The sequence below is a fragment of the Aulonocara sp. 'chitande type north' Nkhata Bay genome, linkage group LG3 (genome assembly GCF_057382095.1).
Source record: "Aulonocara sp. 'chitande type north' Nkhata Bay isolate Kocher_YH1m ecotype deep benthic linkage group LG3, A_spYH_male_GT1.1, whole genome shotgun sequence".
NCBI classification, from domain to species: Eukaryota; Metazoa; Chordata; class Actinopteri; order Cichliformes; family Cichlidae; genus Aulonocara; species Aulonocara sp. 'chitande type north' Nkhata Bay.
In genome coordinates this window covers 35,567,960-35,594,030 of record NC_141346.1, presented here as the reverse complement: position 1 = coordinate 35,594,030, position 26,071 = coordinate 35,567,960, and the positions used below count along the sequence as shown (strand labels likewise).

Sequence of the window (26,071 nt, the reverse complement as noted above, 5' to 3'; positions counted from 1 at the left end):
TTACTATAATGAAATAATGTGTTAGTTTGAAATGCTACAGGGAACTATGTACCTGTACATTAATGCTGTGGAAAGACTTCCTGTTCACATAGTCTTCTTCATTTACTGAAGGAGCAATGATTGGAATGTGAGTGCCATCTGTACAGCCAATCACGCCTGGGAACCGTGAGAATAAATGTAACATTTAAGTAGTAGTTCAAGTTAGTGATGGGCAGATGAAGCCCCATGAAGCACTGGAGCTTTTCATCCAATTGGTTCACCCCAACGCGAAGCTTCATGAAGCTTCATTTGCTCTAGCAGGACACCTACTGGACGTAAAAATAATAGCTGGCATGAATTTGAAGAGTGTGGCATTTTGCACACAGCCTGTAAATGTCAACAACAAAAGGAGTGTGTAAAACATGTATATTGTAGTGATGGCAGTATACTGTGTATATTTATGCTGGCAGTATGGAAAATGATTATTTGCGGCAAAGTTCGAACCGCTTCATGAACCAGTCACGTGGTACAGCCGGGCAGCGAGGCTTCGGACGTCATCATTTTCAGCTCCTCCCATAAATGAAGCAAGCCTCGATACGCGCTTCGCGGAAACGCCCCCTCCATTACTCGACACACGCTCCGAAGCCTCGATACAGAACGTCCCATCACTAGTTCAAGTATCACCACATCATGAATTAAGTTTTGTTCATCCTGATACCTGCAATTTTGTGGAATCCCTCTTTGATAAATCTTGTGGGTCTATGACCGGGGAACACCACAAACGAGTACAGGAGACGTTTCAGTGCAACTGTAACATTCCTGACTGCCCGACAGACGGTAGCCTTGGAAACGTGCTCAGCGTCACCAATATTATACAGAAAGCTCCCGTTTGCAAAAAACCGAAGTGCAATACAAATAATGTGTACAGAACTGAGAGGATGTCCGCGATGTGTCACATGAGCAATATTAGGCCTGAGGATGTTATTCAAATAAATTATAGATTGTGCTGAAAAACGGTAACGTTCACACAGGAAATCATCAGGAAATGATAAAATGTCCAAACGCGCTCTAATCACTCTCTCCCGGCGGAGAGCTCTGCGGAGGATTTGGGCTTCAACATCTACTGGCTCTTCAAGGAAGGAGCACGCCATGTCTGACACTTCCTACAGTCAGGTTTCCGACAAAGAGGCGGAGAAAGTCAGGGTTAGTTGAAGTAAACCTGCTAGGGGGCAGGTTAGCTTCACGGAGTGTGTCGTCATAGTAACTCACTCAGAATTAATCTAAACTCGCTTTGTGAAACCGAAAACCCAGAGTTTTCGTTAACTCAGGGTATACTTACTCAGAGTTTGCACTAAACCGGCTTCCTGAAATAGGGCCCAGGTCCTCAGTTTAGAAAAAAGAGAAAAGAAGAGGAGGAGAAATGAGCAAAAGATACCGGAAAGCTGATGTGTCATTGGATAATAGCAGGTCATTTATCCTGACAGTCAGACTCATAATCAGACTTACACTTTACTCATTAGAAAAATTTATTTGAAATAATATTAAGATGCTCAAACAGAAAAACATTAAACATAAATATAACTATTTACAGAGAGGTGGGAATAAAAAGGACCCAGCTTAAAGTGGAAGAGCCTCAGGGAGAAGGAGGAGAAAAATAAGAACATTGTTTCTGCCGTGGAAAGCCTGCTGCCTCATCAGAAAACTACTGATTGCTAGAATGAATGGCTTTGGCTGGACCTGCCCCTTTGAACTAGGTCAGAGCATCACATCACCAGGCCCCTGATTGGTTGTCGCGGTGCGACTTGACGCTGGAGTTCAGATTTTTCCAACTCGAGCGGTAGATGAGATAAGCGTGAATGCACAAAATGCACCACACAAATTGCAGTGTGGATTTTACTTTGTGCTTCAAACGTGTCAGTCGTGCTACTTGGCTCCGCGAATCAGGCAGAAAAGCGCTTTCGCGACGCAAATCTGCTTCTGAAGTTTCGCGTGACCCCCAGTCGTGCTTCATCGCGCTCCTCCATTGACTTTACATGTAAACCTGAAGCTCTGGTCGCGTCTATCGCGTTCGGTGTGAACGCACCATTACTGAAGGATATCCTGTCACTCTGGGCTCCAGGCTGGGCTGGACTGGGACAAAAAAATCAACCTTGGCATTTTTGGTCCATGGAGCCTACCATGATTGCTAACTAAACGTACACTTTAGCTATCAGCAGTGACTTGTGGTCAAAGTAGCCATTCATTTTTACCTGAATCTTTGAGTGTCTCCCTTCCTAATTATGCTTTTTTTGCTTTTATTAATGTTTTTATCATTTAACCTTCAGCCTTTGGGCTCGTGCCTACTATGCCTGGTATATCATTGGTTAGTTATATCTCCCACCTGTCAGTATATTTTATTTGTATTTATTTTATTTTATTAGTTTATTTACTTGTATTTATTATTGCTCTTAATTGGTTTCCATGAAGCACTTTGGCATACATCTGGTTTTTAAATGTGCTATATAAGAAAACTTGTATTGTAATTGTATTGTATGTCCCTCCAGGCCTGGAGCCAGAAACATCCAGTAACCAGGTCTCATAGACTCAGGAGGCTGTTCTTGCTAGCACCAGCCATAAAAAAGTAGATGGAGTGATATAATTAGGAAGCAAGATTCAAGGATTCCAGTTAAATGAATGCCTACTTTGACCATCAGCCACTGTTAATAGTGAACTGTCACATATATAAGTATGTATGATACGTATATCACGCAGGGCCACCTGGGCCAAAAGTGCCAGGGCCAATTTCTTGTCCAATCCAGCCCTACTAAAGGTTGAGAAGATAATTTTTTCTTTCTCATGTGATTTTCCATAGAAATGACAAACTAATCAAAATGATATGAGAAAGGAGTGTTGAACAGGTGATGTGACATTCAGATCAAAGTTTCTTTTGTATCGCTATTCAGGTAAATAATCACCAGAGAGCAGGATGGTGTAAAACAAGTGCAATCTTTCACTTTTTATTAGGAATAGTGATATTGTAAATAGTACTATATTTTTATGTTTTAAAATGTTCCTAAATTATGTGGATGAATCTGTATAAATACGTCTAATTAAAGCCTGGTATTATTACAGCAGCACCTGAGCCTGAAAGCTCTTCATTTCTCACTCCTTTGATTGTTGGACTTGTTTGTGGAATTTTACTGATTCTTCTTCTGCTGCTGTTGTGTCGCTTCAAAAAGGGTGAGACCATTTTCTGAACTGAATATAAAGTAAATAATAAAATTCACATATGTAACTTCAACACTCCATGTACCAGAAGAATTTACTATATAACACTGAAATTTTCTTTTCTTCCAGATTCATTCTTTACCAGGTTGGTTAAAATCTCCCCTCTCCTGTACTAGAAGTATATCCTGTGTTTCTTATTAAATCTACAGGTTTACTACTTTTTTTTTTTTTTTTTTTTCAACCAGGACTCGGAGCACAAATCAGAGCTCTGCAATGAACCACGTGATCAAGGATGAAGCTCAACACAGTCGACATGCTTCTACTCTTCAAGGTCAGCCTGATCCATGACAAGTTTTGTTGTTGTTGCTGTATTTATTTATTTATTTATTTATTTATTTATTTATTTATTTAGTGACAGATTTTAAACTCAAAGTCCAATATATCTGTTTCTAGTTTGATTTAGAAGATGATTCATACATAAGAATTTCAGTTTTCAATCTATCATTGGCTTGTTTTTGTAGGTGATGCTTGTGTTTATGAATCAATCAAAGACCACGGTGACACACAAAATGGTAAAGTAGATACAGTAGCATTGACATATGAAGACTATGTGATTATTTATGTTTAAACATGGAAGTTTTAGAAATCAGCTGCACACAGATAAGAAGAAAAAGAAGTTGGACACTTGGTCCTTCTGGTGTAACACAGGGTCAGTTCAACTTTAAGACCAGTCTGTCCTACAAAACGTAAACCACTGTGAATCTGTTTTATGAATCCATCTCATTCCTCCTGACTGATTGTTTTCTAGTTTTGCTTTTTGCTGGTGTTCCTGTCACTACTGGTAGCATGAGATGGTACACCACCTGCAGTCCATTCAGGTAGACCAGCTCGTTCAGGGCGACACATTTAGCGCACTCTCAGGAAAGTGCTGTGGCATACTAGAAGATGATCTGTAACACAAGCAGAGCTGAGCATCAGGGCCATAAGGGCTTTAACCAAGCAGCATGTGCATGTTTCTGGTCAAACTATAAGAAACAGACTCCCTGTTTATAACCTGAGAGACTAACATCCTTAACTAATACCACAGCCCAGCAACGTGCCACTCAGGTGGACAGTAGTACAAAGGAAAACTAGAGAAAAATAAGTCAGGAGGGATAAGGAGAGAGTGATGACCTGTGGCCACCACCTGTACAAACACTTATTTTTTGGCAGTTGCCTTGTTGTTGCCTCTCCAGTGCACCTCTTGTCACTTTGATTTGCACCAAAGCAGCTAAAACGGATTCAGATGGGTTTACACTTCCTAAATAGACAAATTGTTGTTCTTGATGTTTATCTCACTCTGTGTTATGTCGGTTTGGTAGATTTTGGTATAGTTCAATAAAATTCCTTTTTTTTTTTTTTACCTCTGTACTATCTAGCATGTAGGTATGTAGATATGTAATAAACATTATTATTATATTAGTGTGAGTGTATTATTTTCACCTATAAGCATTGCATGTAATTAATTTCAACCCTGTTCTTATCAGAAATAAGAGAATAGAAGAAACATGTGAGGAGGCTGTTGATTAGATCAGATTATTGTTTTCAAAGGACATAAATGGTATGAGCTACATTCCCTCCCTGGAATTTAGGTTCTGACAGAGATGGAGGAAAAGTGAAGAGTGATCCTTAAGGTTTGGATTTGAGCTTAGTGAAAGGGTCGTGCTGAGCAGGGATGAAGGAGGGTTGAGCTGATGTGAAACTGAATTGAGGGCTAACAGGTTTTCATAGAAATGTTTTTAAACATGACAGAAACATCTCATCTTTAATAGACCTTCAATAGGTTTAGATGATCAGTGTGGTGTCGACTGACAGAGATATGAATGTAATGAAAAATTAACACACTTCACCCTTTTTTTTTTATCTTGATCATCTGTCCGTCCTCTTTCAGATGGCAGTGTGTTGTATGCACAGGTCTCCCACGATAGAGCTAAAACCAAGAAAGACAACGGTGAGTGAAGTAATAAGATTTTTTTTCTTTTTTCTTGTTTTTTATGCATCAAGCAATCCTCATTGACTACACTATTATTTCATCATTTTAAGAGGGTAGTGATGATATTGGTTACATAAATACATAAATTTCCCTCACTGGATTATAGAGTCACTGACTTTAATGACCAGGGGTGGAGGAGGGTTGAACTGAAGCTTTTTATCCTGATCATCTGTCCATCTTCTTTTAGATGACAGCCTGTTGTATGCACAGGTCAATTACAATAATGCGAAACCGAAGAGACACAAAGGTAAGTAAAGTAATCAAATAAGTACCTAATTTCATGCTTGCTTCGAGTTTTAATTAGTTTTACACAAGAAGAAAAAGTTGTAAAAATAAATCAAGTTGTCACTTTGAACAAAGAGGCGCTTGCAATGACATTTGACAAATCATTTCTTTGCAGGGAAACCAGCTCCTGCAGCAGCTGATGAAACAGTTTATTCTGAAGTTAAATCACAAACAGCTCTGGGTAACTGTGCAGAAATAAAATAGCTTACATGTTGTGATTTGTTGCTGTAACGATGAACTCAAGTACTCAAGTTTTTAGGGAGTAAATTTAGTTCCAAATCACCTTTAATGACTGAATTATGCTGCATCATTTCTTTCAGATTAATAACAAGATCTGCAAAACCAACTGGATCAGTGACAAAACTGAGTTTCATTTGAATTTAAGAGAGCTTTAGAGAAATTGAGATTATGCACTGTTTTATAAGATAAAGTAAAATAAGTAAAATCTTTCATCATAATAGCCCAAGTGATAATCTGGCTTTGAGACCAGGATGCTTCGCACACATGAACATTCACTGAACTGCAAGTGTTGTTACATGTTCACTGCTAAATAAATAAAATAAATAATAAATAAATAAATAAATACAAATACAAATAAACAACATCTTGAAATCAAAATAATCAACCTACAGGGGGCTGAATTTTGATACACATCAAAGTGAAAAAAAAATGATGCAGACCATTTTGTTGAAATTTCATTGCACCGACTCAAAATTATACTGAGTAGTCAGTTTGTCTTCCATGGACTTGTATGCTTTCCTGACAATTTTGGAGCATACTCCACAAGAGATGATGGTGTCCTGAGGATCTCCTCCCAGATCTGGACAAGGGCATCTGAGCTCCTGGACAGTCTGAGCTGCAGCATGGCAGCTTTAGATGGAGAGGAGCATAATGTCCCAGTTGGATTTTGGTCAGGCGAGTGTGGGAACCAGTCAGTGGTATCAATTCCTTAATCCTCCAGGAACTGCCTGCATACTCTCGCCACATGAAGCTCGGCATTGTCATACCAGGAAAAAACCCAGGACCCACAGGCACCAGCGTAGGATCTGACAATGGGTGACAAACTCTTGAGACTGTGCTAGCAAACCTGACAATTGCACGCATTGAACTGGCAACCTAGAGAAGCTAGACTGCCTGTACAACCTCTGTAGCATCCAGGGATTGTCTCATCTCATCCTACCAGTAACGATGATCACTCTAGCCAAAAGTAAAACTAGTGAAAAAGACAGAAAATATGAGAAAGGAAAAAATGCCAGTAACCTCTAGTTGTAAAATGATTCCTGATTTGGGATGCACCTTTTGTTAACTGCATGTTTTGCTACTTCACAGAGCAGAGATGTCTAAGTGGTGTGATGCTTTACTTGAATTAAAAGTAATTCTTTAATTTTTTTTTGAGCAGTGCATATTTACAGATGTTTTCTGTGTCTTGTCTAAAATCATTTGATGTCTATGATAAGCATACACATGTTTACATGTTTATTTTCTCCTGGATGAATTAAGCATCACTTGACATATTTCTATAAAATTGTTTTTCTTCTTTTAACAGTTTTAGGAAAAGATCAACTTTTTGTTCTTTTTATTTTAGGTAAGCTGCCTGCAGAGGCAGTTTTATTTTCTGTCAGTGTCAAACTTAGTTCTTCCTCTCAGCTGTTACCAGGTGCTTGTTGTTTATTGCAGGGTGTTTAACTTACAAAATCAAGGCATATTAAGGTGACTGTTATTGTGAATTGTTGTTAAATAAACAAAACTGATTTAAATTGACTCAAATGCTTGTGTTCTAAACCAGCAAAGGAAGTAAAGTGGTATCAGATCATACATATCTTAGGGTGGGGATATTCATAAACCCCACAACTGTACATGGAAAGAAAAGGACAGAAATTATAACTTTATGTACAGTCTGACTATAGGATTTACTCTGTTAAAAATAGGAGCCTATATACCTCTGATATCAATTTTCAGAGGTAACCAACAAATAATTGTATTTTTGATCAGAAGGTTGGTGGTTTGATCTCTGCCTCCCCCAATCTGCATGCTAAATATCCGAGGGTAAGATACTAATCCCAAGTTGCAAGTCCCACAGTCTTGCAACTATTGATACCTTAATGTTGATCAAGGTACTTGTTCTTTAGACGCACTCAGTGATACAGTATTTATTTATTTATTTGTTTGTTTATTTGTTCAGTTTCAGAAAAAATACATTATCTGGTATTTTCCTGTAAATATAAAAAGATTGTCTCATTCTTGGATTTAAAACAAGGAGCAGGATTGTCAAAGCGTTTAGACAGCAGATATGATGAATCAAAGGTAATATATAAAAACACTAATAATTGCGGTACATCAATCTAAAATCATAATAATAAATTAAGTTTTGACTTTCTTCTCAGCTTACAAATAAACACCCAATAAGTTAGTCTCACCTCTAACTGAAGTAGAGGCGTGACTTCTGTTTTCAATCATTTTCATGTAAAAGCCCTTTATTATTTTATCATTTCTTATTTGGCTTCTCTGTGAAATCCTGTTCTGTTTGTGCAACCACAAAATGCTCAGTGTGAGTCTTCTACTCATTCATCCATTTTCTGTGGGTCAGAATTTCCCAGTTCTTGGGTCACAGAGGGGCTAGAACCTCTTCCACGTGCCATCTTTCAAGATGCAACACCGCACCTTTTCTTAACTTTTTTTAGACTAGGCTTTCAAACTTTATTTCACCTTCCTCTAGTTTCTCTACTTATACCTCTTAGATATAGCGATACAAGATACTTGAAATGTGCAATTCACTTGTATTTTTATTTTTATTCCTATTTATTCTATTTATCCCCTTCGTATATTTTATTTATATATGTCTCTGTATTTATATATATGTGTGTTTGTGTATATATATATATACATATATATATATATATATATATATATATATATATATATATACATATATATATATATATATATATATATATATATATATATATATATACATATATATATATATGTATATATATATATATATATATATATACATATATATATATATATATATATATATATATATGTATATATATATATATATATATATATATATATGTATATATATATATATATATATATATATATATATGTATATATATATATATATATATATATATACATATATATATATATATATATATATATATATATAATATTCTGTAACTCTGTAACTTCTGTCGGTGCTGTGCTTTTGGAAATAGAATTTCCCAGAGGAACCCACCCGAGGGATTAATAAAGTTTTATCTTATCTTATCTTATCTTATAAGTTCAGGACATGGTGTACCCTGATCTGGTCACCAGTCTATCACAGGGACAACAGAGAAAGAAGGAGACACCTCTTACTGTTGTTCTCTGACATGAAGACCTTGTCTTCTGTGTAGTTCCATGGTAACATAGTTCTGCCAGAAACCAAACAGTCTCCCTGTCACGGTCCCTGAATTTCTCTCACGATGGCCTTTGGCCTCTTTCTCTCTCTCTCCTGTTGGTGCTTGTCTGTGTTTGTTCGTGGAGGTGTGTTACCTTTGTACAGAGGTAGCTCCGCTCATTGTCTCTGCCTCCTCACTGGCTGCTAACCTGTAGAAGATCAGCTGATCATACTGATGTACAGCTCGTTGCTCATCAAGCTGACTATTTCAGACTGACAGAAGCAGACACTCAGTTGTTGCCATATTATTGTGTGAGTGAGGTACGTGCTCATCCTCTGTCTTGCATGATTTTCTGTTTCTCTTTACGTTGAATTAATCAGTCTGTCTGTGCAAATCTCTCTGTGTGTATCGAGCCCTGTGAGATTAAAACAACAGTGTGTATTTACTCTTGGAACACCGCCTCTCCCAAATCTTTAATGCATTCACCTGCTGCTTTGCCTCTGTTTTATTGACTTAGCTGTAAATAACCCTGTTACATATTCCCCAGTGCTCTGTGAGTGGGTTTATCATTCTGCTTTTCCCCTTTTTTTCCGTATTTAGCAAAGTGAAAATAAAATAAAATAAACAATAAAAGGTGAATCAAATGGACCATTACGGCAAGGCTGAGATGGTCCATTTGGTAAAGTAAATCCGTTGGGCATCTTTCTTCGCCTTTAGGCAATAATTCTGATGGCAAAAGAGCCAAACGGGACAGGCAAAAAATAAATAAATAAATAAATCATGAATTAACTTACATTTTTTGGAAAGCTGGGTTCAAAAAGTAACACATCCTTCATTGATCTATCAGTCTGGAAAGGGTTACAAAGCCATTTTTAAGGCTGGGAAAAAAATGGGAAAAATTTAGAAACTTGGAAGAGTGGCAAACCGTCCTAGAAGTGGGCGGCCTACCAAAATTACTCCAAGAGCGCATCAATCCCTCACTTAGGAGGCAACAAAAGACGACTGAACAGCATCCAAAGAACTGTAGATCTCACTTTCCTAAGTTAAGTTCAGAGTTCATGATTCAACAATAAGAAAGGGACTAGCAAAGAACACAAAATGTCTCATAATTATCAGAAAGGAGAAGAAAAAAAATAAAAAATAAAGGAGTTTGGATTTGTGGGACACTTTACATTCATAAAGCTCAGCTTAAAATTTAAAGGGAGGTATTTTTACTTATAGATTTAACTCTTGCATGAAAAAGTGCAGGATTACCAACAGCTGCTGTGTTTGGTAATGATTTTGTGTGCTGGTGATTAGTGTGCACCAGCAGTTTATGACTGCGATGTACCAGTGGTGGCCTACTGGATGATCATATCGATGACAGGAGGGAAATAACAGTCTATTGTCTGGTTTGCTAATATTTTTTTTAATCTCTGCAGTTATACCTCTATGTCAGTTTGAACCCATCTAATATATGTGTTTTGTAGACTTCAAATGTTACCTTAATGACCCAACAACAAATGTGTGTAAGGGTAGTTTTTTTTTTTTTTTTTGGTGATAAAGCTCCTATCAAACAAAGCAAGCAGACAAGTAGGAGGCAAAGATGAGACACTTGTGTGATGCTAGTAATGGTTTATGAAAAAGTCAATTTAACACATCAGCATACAGTGCATTCAGCCTTGTTATGGTATATAAGCATTTAATTTGCCTTATGGTAGACACTGTGAATAATGGCTGATTTAGATTTCTCTGCTGAATCTTCATAAAGGCTATGATGTCACCTACATAAGTTGCCAGCAGTTATGGTTGTGTGTGGTACATTATGTGTTCCTGTCCTGGTGTTTTATATGTGGCGCCAACCATAATGGAAACAAACAAAATGCCAGAATTGTTATTTTTCCTTCTTTTTTTTGTTTTGTTAATTGAAATCCTGGGATTAAACTGTTTGCTTGTTTTTTAAAGTTTGCTTTTCCAAAGAAAAACATGTGCTCTCCCAGTTTTTCCACTTGTTTGTATATTACCCTTGTACTGTGTACCTGTTTGATAGATTTTCCAAGTAACCCCACCTTGCTGAGTTGTAATTTCTGTGTAAAAAGGAAGTAAGAGAGGGAAGAAGTTAAAAAAAAACCTCTTTGTTTCCTTCACAGGTCTTTGGTATCTGCTGTGCTGCTGCTTCACTCTCTCTCTTTACAGAAAGTTGTAGAAGTTTTCAGACGTGTCACTGCTGGATGTGAGGATGGGAGCCACTTTGCTCTGTGAGCTGGGCCTATTCTGTGAGTACATCACTGACTCCTATTGTTTGATTCATACTGATCCATAAACATGTTTTAGTAAGAAGAACAGAGCATCAGTCATTTGTACCATTTCAGGTCATGTGATCAGAGGACTCTCATGTTTTATTTATTTCATATTTGAGTGTCTTTAGTTTGATAATGTCTGAAGTTTCTGTCTTTATTGTAGTGCTCTGTACACTCCTCAGTGGGGATTCTTTCCAGCTACTCTATACAGGGAGTGCAGAATTATTAGGCAAATGAGTATTTTGTCCACATCATCCTCTTCATGCATGTTGTCTTACTCCAAGCTGTATAGGCTCGAAAGCCTACTACCAATTAAGCATATTGGGTGATGTGCATCTCTGTAATGAGAAGGGGTGTGGTCTAATGACATCAACACCCTATATCAGGTGTGCATAATTATTAGGCAACTTCCTTTCCTTTGGCAAAATGGGTCAAAAGAAGGACTTGACAGGCTCAGAAAAGTCAAAAATAGTGAGATATCTTGCAGAGGGATGCAGCAGTCTCAAAATTGCAAAGCTTCTGAAGCGTGATCATCGAACAATCAAGAGTTTCATTCAAAATAGTCAACAGGGTCGCAAGTAGCGTGTGGAAAAACCAAGGCACAAAATAACTGCCCATGAACTGAGAAAAGTCAAGCGTGCAGCTGCCAAGATGCCACTTGCCACCAGTTTGGCCATATTTCAGAGCTGCAACATCACTGGAGTGCCCAAAAGCACAAGGTGTGCAATACTCAGAGACATGGCCAAGGTAAGAAAGGCTGAAAGACGACCACCACTGAACAAGACACACAAGCTGAAACGTCAAGACTGGGCCAAGAAATATCTCAAGACTGATTTTTCTAAGGTTTTATGGACTGATGAAATGAGAGTGAGTCTTGATGGGCCAGATGGATGGGCCCGTGGCTGGATTGGTAAAGGGCAGAGAGCTCCAGTCTGACTCAGACGCCAGCAAGGTGGAGGTGGAGTACTGGTTTGGGCTGGTATCACCAAAGATGAGCTTGTGGGGCCTTTTCGGGTTGAGGATGGAGTCAAGCTCAACTCCCAGTCCTACTGCCAGTTCCTGGAAGACACCTTCTTCAAGCAGTGGTACAGGAAGAAGTCTGCATCCTTCAAGAAAAACATGATTTTCATGCAGGACAATGCTCCATCACACGCGTCCAAGTACTCCACAGCGTGGCTGGCAAGAAAGGGTATAAAAGAAGAAAAACTAATGACATGGCCACCTTGTTCACCTGATCTGAACCCCATTGAGAACCTGTGGTCCATCATCAAATGGGAGATTACAAGGAGGGAAAACAGTACACCTCTCTGAACAGTGTCTGGGAGGCTGTGGTTGCTGCTGCACGCAATGTTGATGGTGAACAGATCAAAACACTGATAGAATCCATGGATGGCAGGCTTTTGAGTGTCCTTGCAAAGAAAGGTGGCTATATTGGTCGCTGATTTGTTTTTGTTTTGTTTTTGAAGGTCAGAAATGTATATTTGTGAATGTGGAGATGTTATATTGGTTTCACTGGTAAAAATAAATAATTGAAATGGGTATATATTTGTTTTTTGTTAAGTTGCCTAATAATTATGCACAGTAATAGTCACCTGCACACACAGATATCCCCCTAAAATAGCTGAAACTAAAAACAAACTAAAAACTACTTCCAAAAACATTCAGCTTTGATATTAATGAGTTTTTTGGGTTCATTGAGAACATGGTTGTTGTTCAATAATAAAATTATTCCTCAAAAATACAACTTGCCTAATAATTCTGCACTCCCTGTATACTTCCCACAGTCAAGAGAGTTAGTGGGAATAGGTTAATTGGCAAATGTAAATTGTAGGTACATACGCAGGTACGCTTGTAGGTACATGTGAATGGGTAACAGACCTGCCTAGAATGTGGTCCAATACCTTGTGACCCTGAATTGGATCAGCAGAAGAGATGAAAACAAAAATGTAAAGATAAAGAATTATATTTGGAGCTTTAGTGAGAATATTCAGGGCTGAAGCCACACAAAAAAAATAAAGTATATCATATTCACGCTGTAACATGTTGTCATTATGTGAAAAGGTTTTTCCAGTTGATGAACCCCGTCCTGTCCTCACTGTGTCTCCATCATGGCTGAGTCCTGGAGCCTCAGTAACTCTGAACTGTGAGGTTGAACATCCGTCTGCAGGATGGAGCTTCTACTGGTATAAAGCTGTTCCTGATCTATCAGAGAAATCCTCCAGTTATGAGCTGCTACCTGATGGCAGTGGGACTGCACAGGACTCCTACATCATTCATGGACAGACACACACAGCAGGATATGTGTGCAGAGCTGGAAGAGGAGACCCACAGTATCACACTGATCACAGTCAACCAAAGTTTGTCTGGTCTGCAGGTCAGCTTGTTTATTCATCCTGTCATTTCAATGAGCTGGTGTTATGTGATTACTTTGATTCAACAATATCTCTTTTTCACTCAGATGCACCCCTTTAAAAACTTATTCATATGAAAAGGCAAAACAATCTTTTCATTTCTGACTGTGATCCAGCTAATCTGAGTTTACTTGTTTCTTTTTCTTAACCTTTTCCCTTTTCACTTACAGTGATAGCACAAAAGACTAAAGGTATAAACAACAATCAGAATCAGAAAGACTTTATTTATCCCCGAGGGGCAATCAAGATACAACAGAGCAGCATGACATTGAAAATGAGTACAGAGCATAAACAGGTAATAACAGAGAGATAAAAAAAATACACAGAATATACAGTATATACACAGTTTTAAGATTGCACAGTTTTATCCTTTAAGTGACTTAAAGGGGAATAAATAACTGTAAGTGAGTAAAAGTGTCAGTAGTATAAAAAGAGTGTAGAGTAGTTTATGTTTATGGGTGTGGGAAATGTTCTTATCGAGTTAAAAAGCAGAGTGGCTTTGGGGACAAGGGTGGCTCTCCTCCTCTCAGTCCTGCAGGAAATGCAGCAGAGGCGTCGCCCAGAGGGGAGCCATTGAAATGCGGGGTGAAGAATGTGGGAGGGGTCATTGATGATTTTGGCTGCCTGTCTAAGGGCCTGTTGGCTGAAAACCTGTACCAGGTTTTCAGCCAACAGGCCCTTAGACAGTAGCAATCTACTCCTCTTGTATTTGTTAAAATAGTCTCGAGAAAAAATTCTCTGGTCTTTCTGGAGGTCTTTCAAAGTTCTTCTTTGGATGTTGTTAAGCCTTTTATTCCATTCTGTCAAGATGATGCCACACTGCTCCAGTAGTCTTGAGTTTTGGGTTCTGAGTTGACTTTTCTAGACTAAATTCAAAGTCTAGAATTTAAACGAGTTATTTGAGGCAGAAACAACATGAACTCAGTTTCCTGTTAGAAAACGATGGAGATGGGATGTTCATTAAATTGTTTGTTCTTCAATTAACCTATTATTACTTTGATTCATAAACACATAGAAGGTGTAGACTATAAACTTGTAGACTAAATTTCCATTTATATTTATACATGTTATGTCATTTCACCAATTTTACATTTTCCTTAAAACTATAAAGAAATGGAACATGGCTTAAGATTCTGGATAGTGTTGTTTGAGATTTTTGTTATTTATTCGATCCATCCATCCATTCACTTCTGCTTATCCTTTTCAGGGTCACGGGGGGCGCTGGGGCCTATCCCAGCTGTCATAGGGCGAGAGGCAGGGTACACCCTGGACAGGTCGCCAGTCTGTCACAGGGCCAACACACAGAGACAGACAACCATTCGCGCCCACATTCACTCACAGATTCACACCTATGGGCAATTTGGTTTAACCAATTAACCTATCCCCACAAACTGCATGTCTTTGGACGGTGGGAAGAAGCCGGAGTACCCAGAGGGAACCCACTTAAACACGGGGAGAACATGCAAACTCCACACAGAAAGACCCTGGCCTGATGGTGGAATTGAACTCGGGACCTTCTTGTTCAAGTTAAAAAAAGATAAGTTCACTAAAAACAAAACAAAAAAAAAAAAACACAAATTGTTAAGTTATCAGCACTGACCATCAAAAAATACCAGAAACATTTAACATTTCTGAGCTTTGTGTCTTCACTGCATGTTGTTTCCAGATGTTCATTCAGCAGCGTCTCTCACAGTGAGTCCTGACAGAGTGCAACACTTCACCTCTGACTCTGTCTCACTGACCTGTGAGGGAAACTTCACTGAGTGGAGAGTGAGGAAGTTCTCTGAGGACGGCCGACTGTACTCTGACTGTAGCAGAATGACTGGATCCACATGTGACATCAACACATCAAAGTCAGATACTGCAGTGTACTGGTGTGAGTCTGGATCAGATTTCAGCAACGCAGTCAACATCACTGTACACTGTATGTAAATGATTGCCCCAATTACCTGCTGTAAGTCATTGTATGTGAAAACAAAGACCTACATATTTTTCTCAGTAGTTCAGACATGCCCCCTCTGTGAATCACCACTGTATCACAGTACAGGGGTTACATTCTGCTGGTAGACTCTCAAGGCAAATTGGTCCTGGGTGGGGTGCCAGATGTAGAATAATTCTGAAAACTCTTATGATGCCCACCTACCAGAAATCAACAGTCAATTTTATCATTTAAATTTTTTGTATATTCTGGACAATTGGGTAAAGAAATGAGCTGAACTGTCAACTGATTACCACTTTTGAGTTGGTGAAACCATAAGATGCTGGACACCTGTCAAAGAGTCCTGCATCCTATCCCTTGAGGGTAAGTGGGAATTTGCCCAACCAATCTGCATTTGCCTTGTGGAATTAGAGAAAGCACTGTTTGCATCTCTCGGGGTATCCTGCATGGGATACCTGGCTCATTGTCACAGCCTATTCAGTCCCTGTATAACCACAGTGAGACCATGGAAGAGTAGCCAGGGGAAGCAAGTCTGGACTTCTGTCTAGACTCTTGCCTACAAAAAAAAAAAACAAAACAAAAACAAAACACCAAACCTCAGATCTGGTTCTTTGTCATATTCAGCTGAATGTAGAGTAAATTTAAATTCCAGACTTGATATTGTGCAATATCCCATATATTAATATATGGGATATTGCACAGTGGCAGGAATGAGCAGCAGTACAAACTGAACAGTGCAAAAGTTCTTTTTTTTTTTTTTGGGAGGGGGGGGGGGGGGGTAGTTGTTACAGTATTGCACTTTTATAAATATAAATACCAATAAAGTGGAGTGACCAGCGCAGATTATACAGAGTACTTGTGAAGCTGCAGGGCAGCTTCTGAGTGCGTCCTGTGGACTGTGCTGTGTGTGTTTAAGTGTTGTGGTTGAGGTGTCGTATGGCTTGGTGGTAAAAACAGTTTTTAAGTCTTGTAGTCCGAGCAGACAGACTCCTGTAACGTCTGTCAGATGGTAACAAGGAGAAGAGCTGATGTGCTGGGTGGCTGTGGTCCTTGATGATGCTGTGTGCTTTACGGAGGCATCGCTGAAGAAATGTCCTGAATGGCAGGAAGCCTCATGTCAGTGATGTGCTCTGCTGTCTTCACCACCCTCTGTAGTGATTTACGGCTGCTGGCAGAGCAGCTTCCGTACCAAACTGTAATGCAGCTCGTCAGCAAGCTCTCGATTGCTCACCTGTAGAAATTTGAGGTGATGTTGGCATTCATGCCAAACTTCCTCAGCCTCCTCAGGAAGTAGAGTCGCTGGCGAGCTTTCCTGATAGCAGTGTGTGTAAGGATCCAGGAGAAGTCCTCGGTGATGTTGACTCCAAGGAATTTGAAGCTGCTGACCCTTTCAACCTTGGTACTGTTTATGTGGATGGGCTGGTGTTCCATGACTGGCCGTTTCCGGTAGTCCACTATCATTTCTCTAGTTATGCTGATGTTGAGAGTCAGGTTATTTTCCAGACTCCACTCGTACAGTGCCATCGTCTCCTTTCTATAGGCCGTCTCACTTCTTATCGCTAACTTTGTGCAATTGATTTTGTTGTTGTTGTTGTTAAGGCTCTTTCCATCCCTAATAGTGTGACCAGAACTAATGTGATTTGACTGTTTTGCAGATTATGATCCTATCCTGATGAATCTTGTTCATCCTGTGACTGAAGGAAGTTCTGTTAGTCTGAGCTGCAGTTCAAGAGAAAAAAAAAATACTTTCCAATGTGTTTTTCTATTGTAGCGAGTAAACGCCACCGAATAACTGCTAAGGGCCTCTATACTACTTGTGCAACCTTTCAGGCCCAAAGCTCTCACAGGAACGAGCCCAGAACAAACAGGACTAGAGGGTCAATATCGGTCAGATATGTTAAAATTTATTATTTTAAAAGAACACAAAGGGTTTGCAAAAGGCCTAAAACATCAAAATGGAAAAAGTCACTAACGATCACAAGATAGTGTTATTGGTGCAACCTGCCAGCAATGCAACTATCACCTGAGGGCTTGCTCTCCCTTGGCGGTCCCAGATGCTCGTTGCTTTAAAAGAAACAAATCCACCCCAAATAAATACGAGCCCAACAGAACACTTATCGCATGCACTAAGTGTTTTAGTTCAGGCAATAATGGGTGGCACTAAAAATCACTCTTAATAAAACATATTCACTGCAAATCCACACGGAGCACCTCTAAAAGACCTAACTCCCCTAAGGTAAGAGCCCAGCTCAGGGATTGCACATTGCCCGACTAATATTGCACCAGCCCAGTAGAAAATAAAAACAAACCTGGCATAAAAACAGTTTTAAAAGGTGACCCTACTAAAACCAAAAACGCAACAAAAAGGAGAAGGAGAAAAAAAAAAAGTGACAAATTCACATGTGCAGCCTGCCCTGCAGGAGGCAATACAATATAAAATAGATTATAGTGCATAAATATACTTTTTTAAATGTCAAAATATATTAAGTTAACATACCTCCAGCAGAGGTATGCTGCACATGTGGCTTATCTTGGCTTATCTTCTGAAATCACTACTAAAAACAAAATACAATAAACATCAAATACATTTCAACAAATTTAAAAAAAAAGCACTAAAAGAAAAACAGCCTGTACATCGAACCTCTGCTGTAGAGGTTTAAAACAACGGTTTGTGTAGCAGACAATGAAAACTTCTCAGGCTCTTCACCTACTCACAAAACCATTGTTCACAGCCGCTCATCAGTGGAAATGAAGAGCAGCTGCTGCTACTTCCTCTTTTATACCCTCCATTGGGTCCCCTGGGTCCTAAAGCCTTCCCATTACACTATCACAATGACATACTTATTCAAAATGATACCCGAGGGGAGCTGAAAATCTCTGCAGTGTCAGATTCTGATGAAGGTTTCTACAAGTGTCAGTACTCAGGAAGAGAGTCAGCACAGAGCTGGATGTCAGTTAAAGGTGAGCAGGATCAAAACATTTTATTTTTCATGACATATTGTAGGTGGCTTATTCAAATATATTTACAGTAGATACCTTGTCTACTGCACTATAATATGATCTTAAAACAGGCATGTATTTTTTTTTCAACAATACTGTGGTTAACACAAATGCCTAACATGTATAAAATTTTGCAGAAAGACTGGATTTTCTCTTCAGTGGGAGAAACCCAACACTTACAGTTTTTTCTGATTGCTTAAGCACATTTTTTGTAACTATTGGCTAATTTTGCAAAACTCTTCACACAAATAAATAAAACCTGTCACCCAATTATCAAAACATTTTAGTTCTCTTGCAAAAGCGAACACAGCTAGATTAACCCTTCACACCTTTGTAAAAATGGTGTTTCCGTATCAAACAGTACACACAAGCCATCATCTACTAAGCACACAATGCGCCAACTGCACACTTATGGTATGAATACAAAACAAATCTGGCTTTTGCTTTCTCTGTGCACAAGGTAGGCTATGTCAGTTTGAGCTCATACTTCTGTCATAGATCCATAAGCATAGAGGGATCCAAACTTCAAGTACTGGTGTTTATTCAAACAAATCAAAACAAACACAAGTGTTTATTTCCAAGTATAGTGTTACAGGAAAAATGATTCTATGTTTCTTTACCTTCTTTTAAATGTACAAAGATGCCTTTTGTCTGCCCTTTGCCTATGGTTAGATTAGTTTAGAATGATCTTTTTAGACTTTCCCAGCAAAGACATCTTGTTTCTGGGACATATTGTTTTAGATTGTTTTATCTCTCACAGCCTTCTCCCAGCTCTCTGCTGACGAGACTAGCGCCACATATGGAGTTGTTTATTTTATTTGTTTTGTATTTTCTTATCCTGTTCTCACTATCTTTCCTATAAAAATTACCAAGCCACTGTGCATGGTGTGAGTTGTTCTTAGCAGCTCACCCGTGTACACGTTTGATAAAGAAAGTAACTTTGTCTCATTGTGTCTTTATTTCTCCTGGGTCTTTTACAGAGTTTTCCCCCAACATTTCTTGGTCCTTCGAGCCGGATCGCCTCCATCGTGTCCCATCTCCGTGACCAGTCCATGTTGCTCGCCTGTCGACAGCTCACATACTAGGTGTGTGATAAAAGACCAAGAGTGTTAAATTCGAGTCTTGGCCAACGTTCTTAGAAAGCGACCCACGGTGGTGGGGCCCGATCGAGGTGGACCAGACCCGGCGACACTGACCAGGTAGATACAGACACACTGACACAATCTTGCGTAAAAGCGCATTTTGAATTCAGGGAATTTAAAATAGCGGAAGTAGCTCGTCGACTGGTAGCTTTGGAAGCTCGTCGACTGGTAGCGTAGCTCGTCGACTGGTAGCTCTGGGAGCTCGTCGACTGGTAGCTTTGGAGCTCTGGGTAGCTCCCCCAGCTGGGTCTAGACTGGGTCTAGGGAGTAAGTAGCTCTGGGAGCTCCCCTTATTATAAGGGTTCCGGTCGCGCGCGTCGAAGCTGTGAATGTGAATGTGTGTGTGTGTGTGTATTGTTTTAATTAATGGAGCAAGCTGAATTTTCACGGTCCAATAAGAGACTGAGCTGCTCCTACTGTGTTTTTCTTTTACTGCTATTCACTGACGTGCTGGTGAGTTGAGAGAACGGTCGAGTTCCGTCTCGTAAAGTTCACACCGCTTTTGGAAATAGTCCGAAAGTAGAAGGGCGTGTGAGCAACCACTCTCGTCTCTAATACCAGTGAAGGTGATAGCAGCTGTATTGTGTATATATTACTTAAACAAAAAATAAGTAAATACATAAATAAGATGGGTAATCAAGCAAGTGAAATTAAAACTCACTCCTGCTGACGAGCAGTGGTGAGAAAAGAAAAGTCCAGACGCCGGACAAAAACAGTGTCTGTAAACTGAGAGATTTAAGAAAACAAAATATAAACAGAAGAACAGAACTCAACTGCCAGTTTAGTGAAACCAGAAGACGAGACACTGTGCAGTTCCCACAATCCTTTTAGTAAACCATCACTCACTCCTGCAGCCGCATCTGCAGCAACACCCATATCAGGAAGAACATAATAATCCCTTATTAAGTGAAAACTAGAGATCACAGTAGTTTTGTAGTAGTTTAAAAGGGTTGAAAACAGACCCCACTGAGTAGATATAAATATAAAAAGTACGAAATAAAGATGAAGGGAAAATTACAGTAGAAATTATCTTTAGAGTATTTGAAATTAATAATAGCAAGGATAACAACCTGTAAAGTGATATTAACAATGAAACACAGTTGGCATGATGACCATGCCCAGCATGTATAAAATGAATATAAAGCAAATAATTCACACGAAAATATTTTACTAAAATACATAAGGTATATTAAGGCTGTGTCACTGTTCAGCCAAGGACAGTGTGTGAAAAGGTAACTGTCTCCACCTTGGGAAAAGGATGATACTGCAGGTCATCTGAAGCCCTTGATGGATACAAAATGAAATATAAATAATATATTATAATAGAACTGCCTGGTCCGCCATGCAACAGAGAGAACAAATGTGACCGCAGATTGGATGAATTCAAAATTATCTGTTTACTGAATAAGATGATCCTAACTATCAAATTGGCTCAGTAGTAGTATAGTGGTACACACTGATAAAATATTATAATATGCTATTGCTGTTATATAAGACAAAGAGGATAATATTAACAATGACATAATATTAATATGAAGAGGCACCTTAATCGGTTATGATGTGAGGTGAATAATTGTTAAGCAGTAGTCTGCATCAAGCTTAAGGTTTGCTGAAACTCAGTGTAATGACATGTGAGATGAAGACAATACGGAGAATAACTAAACTAATGAAGTGCATAGAGGCACTTGACCAGCTTGAAACTTATCATCCTAGAATGACACATTGCTGAGATATAGAGCACACCTATAATAACAACCAATAAGCAAAACCCTGTAGACAACAGCTAAAACTACAGGATTGAGAAGCTGAATTAAATATGTAGACACTGCTAAGCTGATGAGCATGTTCCACATTTTCTTTTCTTTTTATTTATTTGTTTCTTTTAGAGCAGAAGCTGCTGTAACACACCCAAAGAAAGACTCTAGGTCTGACCAACCGTCTCAGTCGTGGGCAAAAAGATGTCAGTCAATAAAATTCTAAAAGATAATTTATTGACAAAAACTATATCAAGAGATAAAAGATAAAACAGTCCAGTGTCCCACTTAAGAATTGTATAAAAACACACAGTCCCAAGGCCAGAGCCAGCTATGCCACACAGCCAAGTTGCACTCCACATGTTGCACTTTTATCCCTGATGGATACGAAACTGGAGGAGACATTTATGAAGCTTTGCAGAATTTGACCGCTCTGCAAAAATATGTCACTGAACACACACCTGGAGCAGCTACAGCACAAAGCTGGCTGGACTGGCTGTTCAGCGGTTCATGGCTGGCTGCTGTAGCAAAGCCATTTTTCCTTCTAGGTCTCATCATGATAGCACTGCTCATATTAGTGTTGTGTGTGTTGCCATGCCTAAGAGTAATGATTTCAAAGATGATAACAACTACAATGACTGCTTATGTTGCCGTGCCTCAAGAAGAACAACATCCCGTTGCAATTCTGTTAGAGGAGAACTTGTACTAGCTGCTAATAAATGACGTGGTGATTAAAAATGACTTGTCAAGTGATCATGCACTGATTAAAACATTAGTAGGTTATGCAAGTTTTCATGCTTTTATTTTTTTTTGAAGTCTTGACTTTTAAACATAAAGTTTTTCATTTTTATAACGTTTTCATACTTTTATTTTTTGTAAGTTTTCATTTTAAATATAAGGTTTTCATCCTTGTATTTTTTGAAGTTTTCATTTTACATATTAGGTTTTCATCATTTTTTTAAATACAAAGTTTTCATTTTAGTTTTCATCCTTTTATTTTTTGTAGTTTTAGTTTTATTATTTTTTCTTGTTTATTCCACTTGTTATTTCATTTACTATGATTTTCATTTACTATGTTTTTCTTTTATTATTTTCTTTGTTTTATTCTTTAGACCAAATGACTGCCATTTCTGCTATGCTGACATTTTGAAAATTTTGGAAATTAAAAAAATTGCCTAAGATACTTAATAAATAACCTTCATAGACAATTGTTGTATACATTTAAAATAAGTTAAAACAGGAGGGAATGTTACAGGAAAAATGATTCTATGTTTCTTTACCTTCTTTTAAATGTACAAAGATGCCTTTTGTCTGCCCTTTGCCTATGGTTAGATTAGTTTAGAATGATCTTTTTAGACTTTCCCAGCAAAGACATCTTGTTTCTGGGACATATTGTTTTAGATTGTTTTATCTCTCACAGCCTTCTCCCAGCTCTCTGCTGACGAGACTAGCGCCACATATGGAGTTGTTTATTTTATTTGTTTTGTATTTTCTTATCCTGTTCTCACTGTCTTTCCTATAAAAATTACCAAGCCACTGTGCATGGTGTGAGTTGTTCTTAGCAGCTCACCCGTGTACACATTTGATAAAGAAAGTAACTTTGTCTCATTGTGTCTTTATTTCTCCTGGGTCTTTTACAGAGTTTTCCCCCAACATATAGGATTATTTGCAATCTCCATAATGACTATATGGATTACTTGGTCTGCAGTGAACATGCTTCCTCTGCCCCCAGCATCTGGTCATCTCGCAATTCTGTAAAGTAACAATTTCAGTATTTTTACATCAATGGTATTGGTGTGTTTCTCATTGGCATATGGCAGTGCCACAAATCTTTGTGCGAAGTGACTGTACTAACCGATTCTCATTTCAAGATGTCCTTATGGTACTTGCTACAGTGTAGCGGCTCGAGTTGGGCTGGACCCGTTGGCCAGTTACCCTCAGGGTCATTCCACGGTTGATTACATGGTCCACTATTGTAGCTCTGATGTCATCAGCAATTCGATTTCTTACTCTTCCTACCCTTCCTCTCCCCCCTCCTCGTCTTCCTCTTGCTCCTCCTTGTCCTTGTCGTCCTCTTCATCCTACTTCTTGACCTCCACGTCCTCTTCCTCGGCCTCCTCTACTTCTCACTCTTTCTGCTCCCTCCATTGTACTCCGCACACACAGCTTACCTGTATTATAGTGCTTAGGCTGATTGCAAAGTGAACTAATTATCTAAAAAAGATTTCACATGTGAAAGTGTGCCAGACAGTTGGCAAGTTAGTGTTAATGATAGCCATACATGTGTATACTGTTGCTAGGAGTGTGTTGGAAATTTGGTAATTGAGTGTTGTGCAGTGAATTGTGCCTACAGTTTTGCAAAGTGTCTGTTACAAAATTGCAAACTGAGTGCAAAGCAGTTTTTGTGCTTTTAGTTTTGCAAACTCAGTGAGTGGTTTTGCTATAAGTCTGAATAGTTTTAGAGGTTGTGCTACAGGAATCACAGTTAGGGTTTAAGCATTCAGAAAAAACTGTAAGTGATTAAGGGGTATTGCAAGCTTGGAATAGTCTTTTATAAACCTCCTGTAATATCCAGTGAACCCAAGGAAAGACTTAAGCTACTTGATCTTAGCTGGTCTTGGCCAGGTAGTGAGGGCAGCTGGATCTGTTTTGACCCCTTCTGATGATACAACATAGCCGAGATATTGGACAGATGTCCTGAAGAACTGACATTTCTCTGGCGACAGCTTTAAAGTAAATTCTTTCATCCTATGGAGGACCTTCAGCGATCGTTCCTCATGGTTCTCAAGTGTAGCTGAGAAAGGAGTGACATCATCAAGAAAAACCGAGACCTGACTCAAATTCCTGCTGCCTATACACTTTTCCATAACATAAGAGGAAACAAGAAGACTAGAACACCTCCTTATGCTGTTTTTAATAGAGAACACTTGGGCATTTATTTTAACACAACACCTACCAGTCTTACCTTCTCTTATCAGTTACTCGAATGATTTGCAGAATGTTGACATTACTTTTGGGACGAAAGCTCAATATAACCCTGCCTCACCCAGTTTCTATACTGGTCCATTTATGTCTGTTGTTACAGTTGCGCAGTTTCATGTTTGAGTACACTTTCAGTTTAGATTTTTTTTCATCTTCACGTGGTGCACAGCTGCTGGGGTGTCCTTTGCTAAATCTTTAGTGCCTCTGAGCTTGAGATTCAACACCTTACTTTCTTTTATTTTGACATTGAGGAAAAGTTGCCTACACAGAACTTCTTATGTTGAAATAGCTCAACAGGGACTGCTGGGATTTGAACCCAGGATCTCCTGTTTACAAGACAGGTGCTTTGACCGGCTAAGCTACAGTGCCTCCTTCAGGGAAGGGAAAAACCAAGTAACCTCTGCAGACACAGGTTTGAATCGGTTCGTCACATTTTTCCCCACCAGCTGTTGGGCAGTAGCCAGAGGCACACAGCTCAAGGCGCTGTGGCTTAGCTGGCCAAAGCGCCTGTCTCGTAAACAGGAGATCCTGGGTTCAAATCCCGGCAGTGCCTTACCTCCCTACCAATGCCATTACATTTCATTAACGGGTGCTGATGGCGGGAAGCATTGGGAGTTATGCTTTCTCTCCTTCGTTTCCAAGAAGAGGACACAATAAAGATTTAGACACGCCCAAGACATCAATATTGGCTGAACAACCCTCAGAAGCTCCACTAGCGGTTTAATTCCTGGGACACCTCCAGCATTTGTTCTAGAACTGAAGAAGCTTCTTGGATCAGGATGTGAAAAGAAGTTTTTAAAGCTCTCAAGAGTACCGTGAGGTGGATAACTGAGGACATACACAGACTTTGAAAGATTTCCCAACTCAAAGATTAACAATGCAATCAACACTGTGAAGAAGATGGTTTCAAATGGTAATAGCAAGGCACTGCTGGGATTTGAACCCAGGGTCTCCTGCTTACTAGACAGGCGCTTTGACCAGCTAAGCTACAGTGCCTCCTGCGGTGAGGCAAACCGGTGATACCTGGTATTACCTGGTACTGCAGAAGGAGACGAGTTCAATCTTTTTAACCTTTGTGCACTATAAATGTAGGATATGGTCAAATAGTCCAACAAGTAACTTCCTGTTCTTCACTTCTTCAATGACCTCAGTGGAAACATCATAAGGTGAAGGAGAATCTTTTGAGACTGATTCAACAGGGTGAGTCTGAACAAGTCCTCAAAACAACTCTATTTCCCTTGGCAAGGGTGGATTCCCGCACTTGACTGTCAAACCTTTGTTTGTTTCGCAAAGCACTCTTTTGACTGTGCTCAATGGCTAACTGGTAGCTTTCTGCAAGACTCTCTCAGCTCTCCAGATCTAATTTCTGTTCACGTAGCCAATCGGAAAGAGACATCTGCTTCAGGGGGCATGGCCCAGCTACATCAGTTTGACAGAAATCTGCTGGTATTGCAGAGGCTCCAATAGCCAAACATTGTACTCGTGCAGACGATGATACTGCTGCCTCCTCCTCAAGAGTTGAGGAATACTCATGTCTCTTGCATACTGCCTTTACTGCCTCGGTTGGAAAATCAGGCTCTTTGTTGCGGCGCAAGAGCTGTGCAGTAAAGCCTTCAATGGCATTTTCCTCATCATTAGAACTCTGATCAGATATATCACAGGCATGCCGATA

General features: G+C 39.2%; 1 protein-coding gene and 3 non-coding genes across 4 annotated transcripts in view; 2 read left to right on the top strand and 2 right to left on the bottom strand.

The window, feature by feature from the left end:
• LOC147335374 (Fc receptor-like protein 5) overlaps positions 1–7,210 on the top strand; it is a 43,899-nt gene extending 36,689 nt beyond the window's left edge. Inside the window, exons 8-14 of the mRNA XM_086278477.1 lie at positions 3,091–3,198; positions 3,316–3,331; positions 3,432–3,517; positions 3,708–3,758; positions 5,117–5,176; positions 5,406–5,465; positions 5,619–7,210. Coding sequence (XP_086134603.1) covers positions 3,091–3,198; positions 3,316–3,331; positions 3,432–3,517; positions 3,708–3,758; positions 5,117–5,176; positions 5,406–5,465; positions 5,619–5,707 — 470 coding nt within the window. The 3' untranslated portion in view covers positions 5,708–7,210. The remainder of the gene's footprint in view (positions 1–3,090; positions 3,199–3,315; positions 3,332–3,431; positions 3,518–3,707; positions 3,759–5,116; positions 5,177–5,405; positions 5,466–5,618) is intronic.
• A 17,484-nt stretch (positions 7,211–24,694) lies between these two features.
• trnat-ugu (transfer RNA threonine (anticodon UGU)) lies at positions 24,695–24,768 on the bottom strand. The gene has a single exon. It is a non-coding gene; the product is annotated as a tRNA-Thr (tRNA).
• Positions 24,769–24,878: 110 nt separating this feature from the next.
• On the top strand, positions 24,879–24,952 carry trnat-cgu (transfer RNA threonine (anticodon CGU)). Its single transcript has one exon. It is a non-coding gene; the product is annotated as a tRNA-Thr (tRNA).
• A 369-nt stretch (positions 24,953–25,321) lies between these two features.
• trnat-agu (transfer RNA threonine (anticodon AGU)) lies at positions 25,322–25,395 on the bottom strand. The gene has a single exon. It is a non-coding gene; the product is annotated as a tRNA-Thr (tRNA).
• Between the last annotated feature and the right edge of the window lie 676 nt (positions 25,396–26,071).